This window comes from Anas acuta, chromosome Z (assembly GCF_963932015.1).
Source record: "Anas acuta chromosome Z, bAnaAcu1.1, whole genome shotgun sequence".
NCBI classification, from domain to species: Eukaryota; Metazoa; Chordata; class Aves; order Anseriformes; family Anatidae; genus Anas; species Anas acuta.
Genome location: NC_089017.1, coordinates 56,159,467 through 56,174,490, shown reverse-complemented (window position 1 = coordinate 56,174,490; position 15,024 = coordinate 56,159,467). Strand labels below are relative to the sequence as shown.

The window sequence follows — 15,024 nt, the reverse complement described above, 5'->3', positions numbered from 1 at the left end:
TCTGTGTTGCAGAAGCTGATGGTGGCTTAGGAAACAGTCCTGCCTTTTACTCTCGCATTGCGTTAGTGCTTGGGAAAACCAGGGCCTTGTGATTTACCTCTTCTTTAGTGGAGGAGCAGACAAATGCTGGGTGAGTCAGTGCTGGGAGGCACATACAGGTCCCCTGCCTCTCTCATGTCCAGCTCCCCTCTTAATGCAGCTCCCAGGTGTTCCCCATGTGCTGCTGCCTTTGTGGCATCCCCAGTGTGCCTTAGGATAGTTCTGCTAATTACTGCTTTGGTAGGAGGCCAATATTTTCTTCAGGCACCTAAAAGAGAATGGAAATGTCAATTTTAACACACAATATCTCAGGAAACGCTGAGCTGCATTTGATGAGGTAAAGGGTACGTTTGAAGGCCGAAGTCGTTCCCTTGTCAAATCACAAAAGCATGTTGAAAAGTCATGCTACTAGAGCTTCTTTTACAAAGAAAGATTTTGGAGCTCACCTTATTGCAAAAAACTAGACAGTCACAAACATTTTAAATGTCCCCTGATACGTATGTTTTTTTTTTTCCCCAGAAGTCTGCCTGCAGTCTCACACTGGCCAGATTGCCACCATACATTCTTTGCTGCACTCTCTCGATAAATCTGCTTAACCTAAAGCTGCTGGAAACATGTCTGCATTGTACCGCCGGCTGTCATGCAAATATCATTCTTTTCTTCTCCAATGTAATGCTAATCTGAGCTGTTATATTCACAGTGTACAGGATACTGATGTTCTTTTGGAGCTCCAAAGGGAGAAATACAAAAACAGAAAGCATTATCACCATGTTAATTCAGCATCATATCCAAGCTAATTTCCCCGGCCCCAGTTAGAGTGTGCTGCTGTGCTACCCATGCATACTGCTTCAAGATCTGGACTGAACACAAGATGGGCAGTGCTGTATCTCTGTACCATGCATCCACTGTGTATTGTAGATGTATTGTATCTGTAGCTCTGAAACTGAACTTTCTACTGAAAATTGGTGTGCTGTGGTCAGACCAGCTGTGGTGAAGCTGAGCACAGCAGCCAGTGCCATGAACTCTGCAACCTTGCTGTGCCACACCCCAAGTGTGTTTCTAGATCCATCCTGAATGATTAATAAAGTAATTGCAGTGTCCTCAGACTGACGAGTTATTACACCAAATTGGGAAGGGTAACAGATCGAGCAGACTGCATGTAACTTAACTGTAGAAAAAAAGACACAATTTTAAAACATCCATTTGCCACTGAAAACATTTGTTCTATAGGGCATTATTGTCACATTATGTATTGTATATTTTGATCTCAAGAGCTTAGAAAAACAGGTGAATTGTAATTAGCCTGTTTTTTTTGTTTTTGTTTTTGGTGTGGATTTGACATTTGTCCATAGGGATGGTAAACTAAGTTATCCAAAAAGAAAAAGACTAGTGCTTGCTAAAATAGACTTAGGAGCCAATAAAAATAAAATGGAAGCTGATAATATTGATTAGAAGCTAGAAATTGTAGCAGATATTTAATGGATTGAAACAACCCAGACAAAGCTGGTGGTCAGCTGAGTTAAAGGTGGTTGAGCTTAAAGAGTGAGCTTTTGAAATGTAGCAAGATCAACATGAAACTCGTACTGGTGCAGATTTAATTCTAGGTATAATTTAATTTCATATTCTAATAAAAAAGATAAGTGTTCTATACATTTTTGTATGTAGGAAATACCCACATATGATGTATGTGGGTACTATATGGGTGTAGGTGTATATACATGTACCTATATATAATGTGATGACTTACACATTTACTATATATGAGCAAAGAACTTTTTTTGTTTTCAGACTTATTAATGAGGTTACCCGGATGTCTTCAGTTTAGCCGATCTAGATTGTTTGCACGGAACGTTTGCGGGAAAATTGACAAAATCATTTTGATTGCTAATGTCTTAAATTATGGAAGAATCATGACAATTTCAGGTCATAATCAAAAAATACCAGATTATCTCTTAAAAGATGTGTTTTTTTCTGTTTTAAATGTGAACAAAAACTGGCACATGTGACATGGTACAGCTTCATAAGAATCTGATTGAGACAGCTCGTGATTTAGTCTGAAGTTGATAGATTTCTCTCCACCAGACACTTCATTGATTGATACCACAGCAAACATTTCAACCTAGTTAATATTTTATTTCAAGCATGTTCATGGAATTTGACCCAAGTTTAACCTTATGCAGATCCAAGAAATGATGATTCCAGATTCACAGAAAGATGTTTACACCCATTTAAAAATCATGAAAGACTTCATGGTGCATGGATGTATACTGCTTACACAGTTTTGTCTCAGTTTAAAATCTTCATATGGGAGCCAGATCTGTAAAAGTACAAATGACAATATAGCCCATCTATTCTTATATATGCTGTACTTTTTTCAGTATATTGTTTTTTCATAATTCCTACCTGTAAATTAAATATGAATCTTTTCATTTCATTGTATATTTATCATCAGTCTTAGTAAATAGTAACTCCTTAAATTGTTCTAATATTAAGTGGTCTTTGTAAATAACAGCAAATTAAATTTAGTAAATGGATAGTTTCATTGATTAGCACTACTTAGAAATACTGTGAGCTTTTTTTTTTTTTTTTTTTTCCTCCATTTCTTCTGTGAACATTGAATTCCCCTTTCAGATGCACAGAATTTATTACCTGCAGCTGGATGGGTAAATGCTGGGATCTCCCCCTGTTTGCAGTAGTGGGGAGTTGCTTATAAGCCAGATAACCCTTGCTGTGCATGCAGGAGAGACACAGGTGGTGAATCACTGGGAATTGGAGAGCTGTCTGCAAAACAGAGCGGCAGGTTTGAGCTACTTTGGCATTCACGAATGCAAAGTTTATTGTCAGCACCTGCTGTGCAAGTGTATTGGATTAATGAGACTGCTCATTTTTTCTTTTCTCTTGAATCTTTAAGAATTTGCTCAAAACTATACCCAACAGTATTCATGTGTGTATACAAACCTTCAACATGTTTCTAATACACAATATTACGTATGCATGCCTATGTATGCTAAGAGGGCTCTGTTGTGGTATTTCTGGTTTTATGAATGTTCCCATCTTTATTGTCTAATGTAGACTTGAAAATGCCTTTTCATTAACCATGAAATTCCATTCATCTTTGGCTTGTAAATAAAAAGTTAGAAATCCCCTTGTGCTCCTCCCACCCCTTGCATTCTTCAGGAAAATGCTGGCAGCCTTGAAAATAAGTAGCTACGAAGTGATTTTAAGCATCGTTCGTGGCATTACCACAATGCTAGATACTTACAGGTGACACAAGACAGACTAGGGCCTTAACTCATCTCCAACACATTCTGTCCCAGCAATAATCCAGTCCAAGCTGAACTGTTTCACCTCACCTACACAGCACATGGACGTAGAGGCCGATGGTACCCTTGCAACAGCAACTTGTGGCAGCTGATGCTGTGTTTCCTTAGAATGAGTAGCAGCAAGCTGTCTCACTGTGATGAGGGCTCAGGATGCAGTTCCTCCTCCTGACTCAGATTGAGGGGAGAGAAAGGAAGTGTTTGTCTATACAAATAACAAGATTTGTTCCCTCTCCTCTCTTCAGATTCTCTCTGAATGTGATTTTTGATATTTCCTGCTGAATTCTGTACAAGGAATATAACTGGTGTTATAAGTCAAGAACAGCATAGTGAGAATTAAGATTTATAATACAATCAACCCCTCTTCTGTATTATCTGTTCATGTCCATATAGTCTACAGTCTTCAGTTAAGTGGCTAAATTCTGTTTTATCTCAGCCAGTGAATGATATGATTAGAAGAGAAGGTGACGTCAAGATTACTGAGACAACCAGAAATCTGTAACTGTTCAGTGCTTCACTTGGAAACTTGAGTGATGATCCATAAATATAAATTGTTCACAAATAATGTATCTGTACAAGTAAAGTTAAACTGCAAAGAAGCCTGTAAGACAACACACCTTGAAGCTGATTTCAGTTTACTTAAGGAAGGACAGAATAACAAAGAGTTATTCTGTCACAGATTTTGATCTGATTTTGAAACAGCATAATTTTGGTCTCTAGTGATGTAACATAAAACTCTCAATGATAAGTGAGTTTGACAGTGTTTTTTTTTTCTATTGTGATGCCAGTTTTGGGAAGAGGGGTGTTCTGTGGCCAGAAGGTGTGCTGCAAAGTTATTTTGCAGTTCTTTCTGTCTGTTTACATTGAAATCTCTTTATCATCCTATTGTGCTAGCCCAGATTATTTCTGACAAAGAGTTCCAATAGGATGTTCGAACAAGTGTAACAAGTTTTTCTTTCCTTCCTGCCTTCTGTTGAGGTTAAGAGGATTTCTATTAGCATAGTTAGTGGATGTAGTCAATACATGTGTTGAACATTTTTTTTCCTTCAAAATTTAGGAAATCTGAAGTGTTTGCTCCTAAATGTATATCCTTGTAAAGCTGTCAATCTTGAGTGCTGAGAGATTGTTTAGGGGTAAGAGTCAAATATAAGATATCCATCATTTGCAAAGTACTATCCTAATTATTTTGTTTCAAAATGCTGCTTTCTGAATCAATGGTAGCTCTTACAACCTTACTTTATGGCACTTCTTAAAAAACATTCTTGGATTGAAATGGCAATGTATTACCCCTAGAGCAAGAACAGGGCACATAGCTGTTTTTATTACAGATGGATCAGCAGCTAATGGAAGTACTTTGTTTTCATGTTTCTTTTTTCTTCTCTCTTTTTCTTTTATTTTCTTTTTTTTTTTCCCTTCAACATAAATATAGTTGTTTAAAACCACTTACTCAGTTACTTCCTTGAAATGTTCTGCTCAAGTCCTCTGTAATGTTTTTCCCTGTCTTCTTTGTTACTCTTTCTGATAGTGAAATCATTTAGTCCAGAGAAATTCAAAAATATTTTTTGATTGACCTTTTCGTTTTTTATTCTTTACATTATTATTATTTTTTTTTTTGGGGGGGGGGGGGGGGGGAGGAGGAGGGAGGGAAGAAGGAAGGGAGTCCAGTAAGGGGTTGTTCTATTCATTGATACATATAGTTCCTTAGTTAAAAAAAACAACGTGTAGGTATGAAGGGAGTAAATTCAAGCTGCGGCAGTTTTCTAACAGCTTTATTCTGCAGCATTTGTTTCCAGTGTTTTAAGAAAGTATGCCAATCTTAGCTAGTCCAAAAAGTTTCTGTATGAGGGAAGAGGACTGAAAAAAGCAAAGACAAGAATGACAAGAATGGTCTTGGCTGCTGCCTCTGCACTTTTGATCAATAACTGAATCACAAAATGCCAAGCAAAGGAAGAAATAAGTAACTGAAGTGATTACAAGAGCAGGGTGTTCATCGTGCCTGTGACCTATGTAGCCATAATGGGCAGTATGCAGCTGGTCTGCAGAACAGTAACAGTAAAACTTTTATTAGAAGTTTGATTAAGTCAGGGCAGAGTAATCAGTGAGCAAGTAGTGTCTGTTGATCAAGTAGTAGGGGAACCCTTGTAACAGTTCACCCCTCTGTGGCATATTTAGCATGCCTCCATCATCTGTGATGCAAACAACTGCTTCCATAAACCTGGTGGAAGAGGCTCCGTGCCCTCCCTCCCTGGGTGATGATTTCCAGGCATATCCTTCCCAAGCTACTGGAAGCATTTTCCTAAAAATCAAAACTTATTTTCCATTGCTTCCAGTTGAAGCAATTTCTGCACATCCTATACTTAGTGGGCACAAAGAAAAATTGATTACTGTGTTCTTACAGGAATTTCGTAGTTGTAGTAGGAGTGTTGTTATGCCTGTTCTTCCCTACAATCTTTATTTTATTTTTTTTCAGAAAAGAAATGTAGTGCCTTCATTCTTTCCTTGTTGGTCTTGTCTTACTTGCTTTGCTGTTGCTGTTACTTCAGAGTCATCCTGCTTATGTTAATCTCACAGGAAGAAAATACAAAGGTTGTGCGCAGCAGTGTGCTAGCTGCCTTGGATAACATAGACACCAAAATGTACCTTGTGTGATACTTCCCTAGAGCCAGCTTGGTCCGGAGCCTGAGATGGGGGCTTCTTAGCAAAACATTTCTTGTAGGAAGACCATTACTTCTAGAGAAGATATGTAACATTGGACTTGCATAATTGCAGTTACTCTTTCTTAATTTTCCATGTAAGTGACTATCTTCCATCATCTGTCTCACAGTACTGGCTGGACCCTGCAAAGACCCTTGCTGAACATAAGGAGCTGATAAACAGTAAGTATTCAATTCAAACTTAAAGAAGTTATCTGAAAGTGAAGTAACAGAGGCAATATTCCACAGATGTACTGTCCAACATCTCTGTCCTAGTCACAACAGCTTGATAGTCCATGAACTAGTTTATTGCTACGGTTCATAGCTTTATCAAAATTTCACACAGATTGAACATGCCGTCATTTTATGATAACTTGTGTAATTAGTGTCCAAAGATTTCTGTGTAATTAAATTTTACTTTAGAATAATAAATGGTGCTATCCTTAACTTGTATATGTAGTTTCACAGTAGCTGTGAAAACTCCTATACCGTACCTTACCATAATCAAGTCAGATTCCATTTTTTCTTATGAAAGTAAAAGTAGTGTTTCACACTGATAGTAGGGCATCTGCTCTTGCTGCCGCTCTACAGATGACACAGATGTAACATCTGTTACTTGTATTATAATTAAGTAATATAAAAAGATTATTTTACTTTAACAAAAGTTTGGAAACCTTCTATAAAATATAAAAATATGTGAGAAGTGGAACATATGTGGAATAAGTGTGGCTGTAAGAATCATGGTCCTGAGTTAACTGAATCTTTCTGGAGAATAGTATTTTTAAAAGGTGAAATAGAAAAGATTTTCAAGTATTTGTTAATTAAGGTGGCACATAATTAAAGCTGCTCCATAAGATGATCAAAAATACTCAAGCAATTAGTATTTGTTAATAAAAATACTCCTCTTAGCTTTTTTTTTTTTCCCTCCTGTAGTGAGTGCAGCTTTGCTGTGTGGAAGCGGTAGGTTTTTTTGCTGATTTCATGTTTTATGAACTATTTAGATAGGCTTCTTTGTAGCTGCTTTGTTGCAGCTGGTAACAATTCTTAACAACTACCACTTCATAACAATTCACTTTCACACTTTCTTACTTCTCTGCAGCTGGACCCCCATATACTCTGTATTTTGGCATTAAATTCTATGCGGAGGATCCATGTAAACTTAAAGAAGAAATAACAAGGTACAGTATTTGGACGAGAATGTGGTTTTGTTGTTTTCAGGGTAGCAAACTCTTCAGGCGCATATTGTTATGGTGTTGGTTTTTGCTTGAACATACGGACATCTTTGCTTCAACATGTATAGGAAGAGAGTTATGACTAACCTCACAACTATTTTGGAAGACCAGGATGAAAAGGTACTCCCTGCTGCATCATAAAACATGGGGACTTGGCATGCTTCTTTTTTTCTTCTTTCTTTTTCTTTTTTTTTTTTTTTTAAAGGATTGAATTGCCCTATCTGTACATGTATTGTGCAATAGTGAAGTTTAGAGTTTACTTGGATTTCTAAATACAAATACAGGTAATTTTCTTCTTTATTGGTTGTAGCTTAAATTCCAACTGTTTTTCAAGAGGATTTGTGTTGATCTTTCTAAAAATATGTGAAGGAAATTGAAGAGCTGCATGGTTTTGATTCTTTTAACCAAGCGTGGCCTCTACAAAAATGGGGATGCACACAGTATATATATATAGACGTGTTCACATACCCGTGCACGCGCACACGCACGCACGCTTGCTTGAACTTTCACAGACAGGGTTTTCTGTTTGCTTTGTTTATGAAAGATCTTAGACAATTAGCTCATGTTCAAAAAGAATTTTGATAGGTAGGTGGTCAAAATTAGTGTGCTGACTTGCATTAATAAACGCCAAAACATTTCTTTTGATGCCCTAGGAATATGACACAGGAGAACTCATTAGAATAAACACAGGGTTTTCAATTTCTACTAATCAGAGGTGGCAGTTTTTGCAGCATGGGCAGAATATTTGTCTTGTACTAGGATGAGATTTTTTTTTCATGCTGCCACTGCAGGAACAGAATATAACAGGACTGATACTAGCCTGGTAAAAATAATAAATACTGTGACTTTGCAGCTGAAAGTGTGTAAGCTGACCATGGTATTAACCAGTATTACTGCCTCTCTGCTGTGAAAGTTTGTTGTAGTTCTCCTGTACTTTTCCAGACCGCTTTCAACCTTGCTCACAGGGAAAGAAAAATGGTCCTGGGGGTGGAGCTTTGGCCACAGAACCAGTTGTGATTGCTATTCGGGATGCATACGGATTTCTGTCTGTGAAATGACTGGGTAAATTTTCAAAAAGTGTTTCTGTTTTTCTTGTCATAAGATCAATCAGTGATTCACAGTGCTAATTAGATGTGCAAATGTAGTCACTAAATATTTTGGCGTGACTGGTAAGCCTCCGTTTGTGTCTGAACAGTGTTGGGTCACGCGAAATTTGCACCTCAGAAGGTACAGAGGAAAGGCAAAAGAAAATGGTTCATTTATGTCTGTGCTCTTCAATAGAGCCTGATGAAGATAGCCAAATGCCATCAACATTTCTGAACATTTATTCCCTTACACTCCTAAGCATTGGAAAGGAGATACGGATTTTCAGAAAAAATTCTGCACTAAACCCATACTCTTATGCTTAAGAGAGATTAAAGGCCTTCCTTTTCTTTATAATAGTAATTTTCTGCCAAAGTGTGTAATTCCAGTGATGTGCTAACCATGTTTCTTTGGAGCGTGTATTTGTTATTTTAATGGATATGAGTGTGGAGTCTGTTGTTATGAGATGTTAATGATCTGTGGCATTACATGATTACTATTTGCAAATAATGAAAACCTGTCAAATTTGTAATTGCTTCCCAGCAAAATCTAATTTTAGCTTGTAGGCAAAAGCTAATGCTGAGGTGATACCTATTAACATTTATTGAATGAGTTTGCTAGAGTGAACTTGTGCTTAGGCACTATTATGTGCACATGACAAACATGACAGCGCAGAAGGTGAGAGTGCTTTAGCAACAAGTTTGGACAAAAGGCCTCGTTCCGTGAGGAGCTTACCTGCTTCAGTGGGAATTGAGATCTTCGGTTTGCATAAATCACTCAAGAAATTAATAACTATTAATTCTTGGCTCAGACTCTATTTTTTTTTTATTATTTTTTTGGGCAGTTTCTTGCTCAGTTTTACTTTGAGACAACAATATGAGAATGCAGACCTATAGATACCCGCGACATGAAAAAGACATTGATAGCATCATTTGTTCTCAAACTGCATTGTAGAGCTGCAGAAGTGCTAGCAGAAAAATGAGTGCATATCAGAAAAACATTTAATGTTAAAAGGAAGATTCTCAGTGCTCCACAATAAATGTAAAATCTTCTTAGTCATCATCATCAGTCATACAGGGATAATTTGTCTCAATGGGACTGTTGAGCATTAGCTAGAATTAGTACTGAGGTATTGCTTAGATAGAGAAAACACTTAGAGTGTATGTACTTCATGTTTTCTAACACTGCCAAAAAAAAAAATCAAAAAAAAAATGTTATTCAGGTCCGTGGCCCTTAGAGGTGGAGAATGTTAACCATTTTTTTGATGATTGGCATTCTTGCTGTAATGTCTGGCACTGCACACATGGTAGGGTATCACTAATGAGAAAGAAATTAGCATCCTTAAACAGAGGATCATCTGGGCTGATCAAGTCTAGTAATTTTGAATGGATCTTAAATGATTTTGTGGATCAACTGTCATATCACTTGCAGTTTGCAAACTTCCCTGAGATCACAATAACCGCTCTTTGAACTTGCAGAGTGTTTCAAGGTGCTTTCATAAGTAACCTGTGCTAAAACAGAATAAGTTAGTTGCAGTGTAGCTAAATGTAAATCAAACTGAGTTGGTGAGTAGTAAGAAAGCCATATGCACCTGTGGATGACCATTTTTTATTTAAGAAGCTACCTCTTCAGTGTTGATTTTGTACAAAGCTGGTGCAAGACATTTGTTTAAAATGGTGTGAAATGCTGTGTAAATCTGTTGCAGTAAAAACACACAAAGCCTATTGTATAAACGGATATCCTATAATGAATATGGCGAATTCCAAAACCAAACAGAGCCTTTGTATGATGGCATGTTTCCTTCTGTATTACTTTTCCTATTTTTTTTTTTTTGCGTGTTGTTTCACTGTAAGTGCAGCATTTGTAAAACGGGAAGTTGTGGCAAATGTAGATACTTGTGTTCAAATGGTGTGATATCTGAGTAATTTGTCTGACATGCTGAACAGGCACACTAGAGACTGACAAAGCAGCTTCTAAGGTGTTTGGTTTGCATTTGAGGTAATGGCAGAAAGTAAAAAGACACTACCTACTTAAATGTCATCAGTTAAAAATACTCTTTTAAAACTTCGGTATTATCTTGGCTTCTCTTATGTTGCTGATTTGAGATTTGGTGTGGATTCTCTTTGAGGCCTGCATGTGTGCTTCATCAAGTGTTGAAGTAGGTTGTGGTTTTGAAAATTGCATTTTAGCTTTGCTATGTCTGTTCAAAGGCAAGGAGTCCCCCATGCTGACAGATACGAAGAGCTGTTGATTATATGCTCACCTGTTTTTTCACAAGGGAATGGACTCAATGAAATCCGCTGTTTCTTCCGCTAGACTTGTTATTCTGGTATCAGAGGAAACCTTTGAGTCAAGAGGTGTTGAGTTCTTCTGAATGGTGATCCACTGATCAGTGGCCAATTGATAGATTTCTTATACTTTTTTTTTTTTTTTTTTTTTTTTTCAGGTTTCTAGCCCTCTTTGCAGCTTCCTGACTGCTCTATGAAAGTCTAAAGAGAGAAATTACATTTTTATGAGAAAATTATTTTTATCTACATGATGCAAGCAGATGGGAAAACTGCAGGGTTCTCCCTTACCTGTGTTCTTTCACTAGGTTAACCTTATTTATCATTTAAAGGTCAAAAGGAGAAAAGTAATTCAGATGCAAAATACAGTTTTTGACTGTCATATAGTTATGCTGTGTGGTGTGTCATCAGTAAAATGGAAGATGATGAAACATTATGTGGTGCAGCAGACGCAATATTGAAATAATAGTTTTGTGTTCTCTCTGTGTTTTAGGTATCAGTTTTTCTTGCAGGTCAAGCAAGACATCTTACAGGGCCGCTTGCCTTGCCCAGTCAACACTGCAGCACAGCTGGGAGCATACGTAATTCAGTGTAAGTTCCTCTGGCCAACTGCAAGCTTCTCTTTGTTAAGCCTGTATTATGATTCATTTAAGTGTTACTTGAGGACTTCACTAACATGTTAGGCACCCATTTCAGAACAGAACAAAGCTAATGCGATTGATTTCAGCTATAGAACTGTAAAGAGAGAAACATTCTGAACAGATTACGTGGAAATCATTTGGAAACTAACACAAAAGAAACTGGGAAGCCAGTCTGCTGACTATGCCAAACAGAACAGTTTTTACCTTGCTTAGGGATACCTTATTTTGTACTTTCAACCTTATGACTTTACGTAGCATATGGAGTATGTGAAAAGCACGTCTTTTTCTGTGGTGTATTTTTTTTTTACTTCATCACAAAGCTTACAGATTTGATGGGGTATTGGCAGCCTCCAGCCACAAAGTGTGTCAAATAAAAGAATCTTTCAAAATTACATTATGTCAATATGAATATGCCTCTGCTTGAAGGGAGGATATGTTTTGACCTGAAGTGGAGAATTTTAATCTACCTGTCATTTTTCTGCATTCAGTGGATGTTACATCCTCTGCATTTGATGGAACTAACAGTCATTTAGAAAGGAGCTGTCTGTCTACCAGCCAGCTATTCCTTTCACACTGCAATTCAAGCTCATTATTCAAATACAGTCAGTAACCAAAAATCATATGATGAGCCACACTGCAGCCTGAGTCTATAACTTGTTAAATTTATATTTCTTGTGTGTGATTTGAATTAAGCAAAGATTATTTGCATTACTGGTATTCCAAATGTGACTCAACACAGTACGGCATTAAAAAATGGACCTTGTTTCATTTGCATTTCAGAATAACAAGGCAGAATAAAATAACTTGTATGTGAAATATGAGTAGGCAGTATGCAGAATTTCACAGTGTATTCCATGGATTGTGGAAAAGCTAAAAATTCATGCAATTTTTGTTTTTATGAAATTATTTTTAACTAACTTTTCACCATATAAGAAAAGTGACACATAATTCTCTGAAAAAACTGTACTTCTCACATTACTGGCATATATGCCTTCCCTGAAACTATACTGCATGTGTGAAGCATCTTGTTTGTATGATTCATATCTCAGATATTCTATTGGAAAAAAATGAGGAAGCTCATGTGAGAGAGGGAAGATAAAGTATGACAAAAATTAGATGTTGTGGGTTAAATATAGTCCTGGCATCAGTAAATGTACATTCCTATTGGCTCTCTAAAAAGCTTACTATATTCATTTGTTTATTGCTGTTATTATTTAGGGCTTCCAAGTGTTTAATTTATGTAAATTGACAACTGAGAAACATTCATGTCAGATACTTAAAATATCAACTTAATGCATTAGCACAGAGGTCAATGGTTTCTCTGAGTTGTGTGCCAGCCTCTGTTTCTTTCTTTTCCAAACCAAGATGGTTTTCCTGTTGTGGAAATTCAGTAATGGCTGAGAACCTGCTTCTCTAGGGGAGTCATTGGATCTATCAGCTGCCAGGCTTAGAAGAAGCCCAGGGGACATGTGGTCTTCCAGAGTCCTCTGGCCAAATCCTGCTCCAGCCACAGGCCCTGCTTGCACCATTCAGGTTGTGCCTGGGTGTCATCTCTGGTGTCTGTGCAGAACCTGTCCATAGCACATCAGTCATTTTCCTCCTTTCATGGCAAAGACTGCAGACTATTACAGTGATGATGGTGCAAAAATCAGCACCTATGGCACAGTTTGCAGAATATACCAGTTCTGGGTTTTATCCTGATTTTTTTTTCCCATTGGCAAAACTGAAAATTTTGCTGTTGTAGTTGGCCTGCTGTTCCTGTTACATGCAAGAACCATATTGTTTTTGTGGAGATATTTTGAGAAACATCTGAACACCTCTACTGAGCAGATCACTTTCTTGATCTAGAAACTATTAAAATCTAGAAATAAATGTGAGTTATGAGATGACTCTCTTTCTTCATGGCTCTTGTAGCCTCCATTTGGCTATGTTTTTTCCTTCTGTATGTTTTTTCCTTCTGTGGAGACTGGATAGAAACCTTCAGTGAAGGTTTTCTCATAGAAGCCCAATTTATGCTGCTTTTACCCAGTTTATAGAAAAACAGAAATATTAATTTCATGAGGTTTTCTCAGATAGATATGAATATAAAGATCGTTAGAAGAGAGTTCTGAAAAAGGTACACGCGTATTTAATAATTGTATAGCAATGGGTAAATTAATCTGAGCAACGTATGTGAATTCAAGGTTGTTTCAAAGAAAATTATATTGTCTACTAATTGATTTTTTTTTCCTTTAGAAATATTAAATTAGGAAATTATTTTGATTTAAAAAATTAATTTCATGTTCAGAGAATATATTGGTATTTTATTGAAGACTGAAGTCTTGTATTTCCTTACAAGAAATGATACTTACCTGTAGAAGAGCCTACTTCCAGGTATTTTGGGATATTTGTCTCCATACCCATGATGACATTTCCATTAAAAGTCCTAGCAGCAGTATGGATCAGTTCTGTCTTTAATGTTACAGCATATCATGGGGGCATAGATATTCCAAAAAACTAGGCTTTACTCCTCCACCTGTTTTACATATGCTGCCAAATAACATATGGCATCAAAATTCAATGTTGCTGGCTTGATGAGTTCAGATTTAGTCCTGTAGAAGTGGTACATTTCCTGTCAAAACTTCCAGCTGTTTGAACCTTCCGTTTCTCTTTAAAAATGATTGAATACATGCTTGTTTGCTTTTATATGGGCTATTATGTACAGTTCTATACATAAACCGAAGGGTATTTTCTACTTTTCTTCTAAGGAAAGGTAGACTTCTGAATTTTTGACTGATTGCATAGTCAATTTACAGTCACTTAGAAAGAAGCGGATTAGCACAAATAGGTGTATTAGGTAACACATTTTTTGGTTAACATAAAACATTGAAAGTGTCTAACCCTTTTTCTCTTTTTTTTTTTTTTTGCATTTCAGCTGAGCTGGGAGACTACGACCCTTATAAGCACACTGCAGGTTACGTCTCAGAGTACCGCTTTGTTCCAGACCAGAAAGAAGAGTTGGAAGATGCCATAGAACGGATTCACAAAACTCTGATGTAAGAATTCAGTACTGTTGGGAGCTTTGCAGGTAAAATCAGATTCAAAGATGCTTGGTAGGTAGGAAGAGGGAGCACCTTGTTGTGCAGAGGCTCAAGAAAAGAGCACAGAGCATCCAGTTGTGTTATTCAGGAACAGCAAACATTTTCCATAGTTGCAGTTATTATTTTAGAAACCAAATAATAAAATGGTTGGAAATAGGATATTTATCAGGCCTTGGTGTTGATGTTTGTGAACCAGCAGTTTTAATAGCACTTCAATTTCCTCTTAGTTTGTAGTGCAAGAGAATGAAATCAAAATCTTTTGACATCTTTGAGTTCAGTTCCTTGTTTCAGGTCAGGTTTCCTCCATAATTTTGAACAAGTTGCTTACTATGCACATGCCTCAGTCTGCTGTCTTTAAAATGGGTATAATAATATTTCTTTTCTTAGTACTGCCCTGTGTATTAAAATAATGAACTGTTAGGACAAAAATACGTTTAATGCAATAATGTGCAGAACTTGGTACAATGAAGCCTCTATTTTCTTGCCAGATCCTTAGCTGGGGTAATGAAGGAGTGCTTGTAGCAACCTGCATGAATCTTTGTAGCAGCAGCTCACATTGCAGGAGGTACCAGGAAAGCAGTTTGTATGCCCACAGTTTAAGCGATAAAGTCAGTTGCAACATCTGCATGAATTAAAGAGTCAGTTTTGTTT

The 15,024-nt window shown here is 37.0% G+C and overlaps 1 protein-coding gene across 2 annotated transcripts in view; it reads left to right on the top strand.

The window, feature by feature from the left end:
- The window catches only part of EPB41L4A (erythrocyte membrane protein band 4.1 like 4A), a 133,820-nt gene that overhangs the window by 53,985 nt on the left and 64,811 nt on the right, over positions 1–15,024 (top strand). The window contains exons 3-6 of one of the 2 annotated variants that reach the window (XM_068666761.1): positions 6,184–6,235; positions 7,152–7,230; positions 11,146–11,243; positions 14,208–14,328. In XM_068666761.1, the coding sequence (XP_068522862.1) occupies positions 6,184–6,235; positions 7,152–7,230; positions 11,146–11,243; positions 14,208–14,328 (350 nt within the window). Of the gene's footprint in view, positions 1–6,183; positions 6,236–7,151; positions 7,231–7,372; positions 7,405–11,145; positions 11,244–14,207; positions 14,329–15,024 lie in introns of those variants that run through there. The other variant, XM_068666762.1, reaches the window with a different exon arrangement.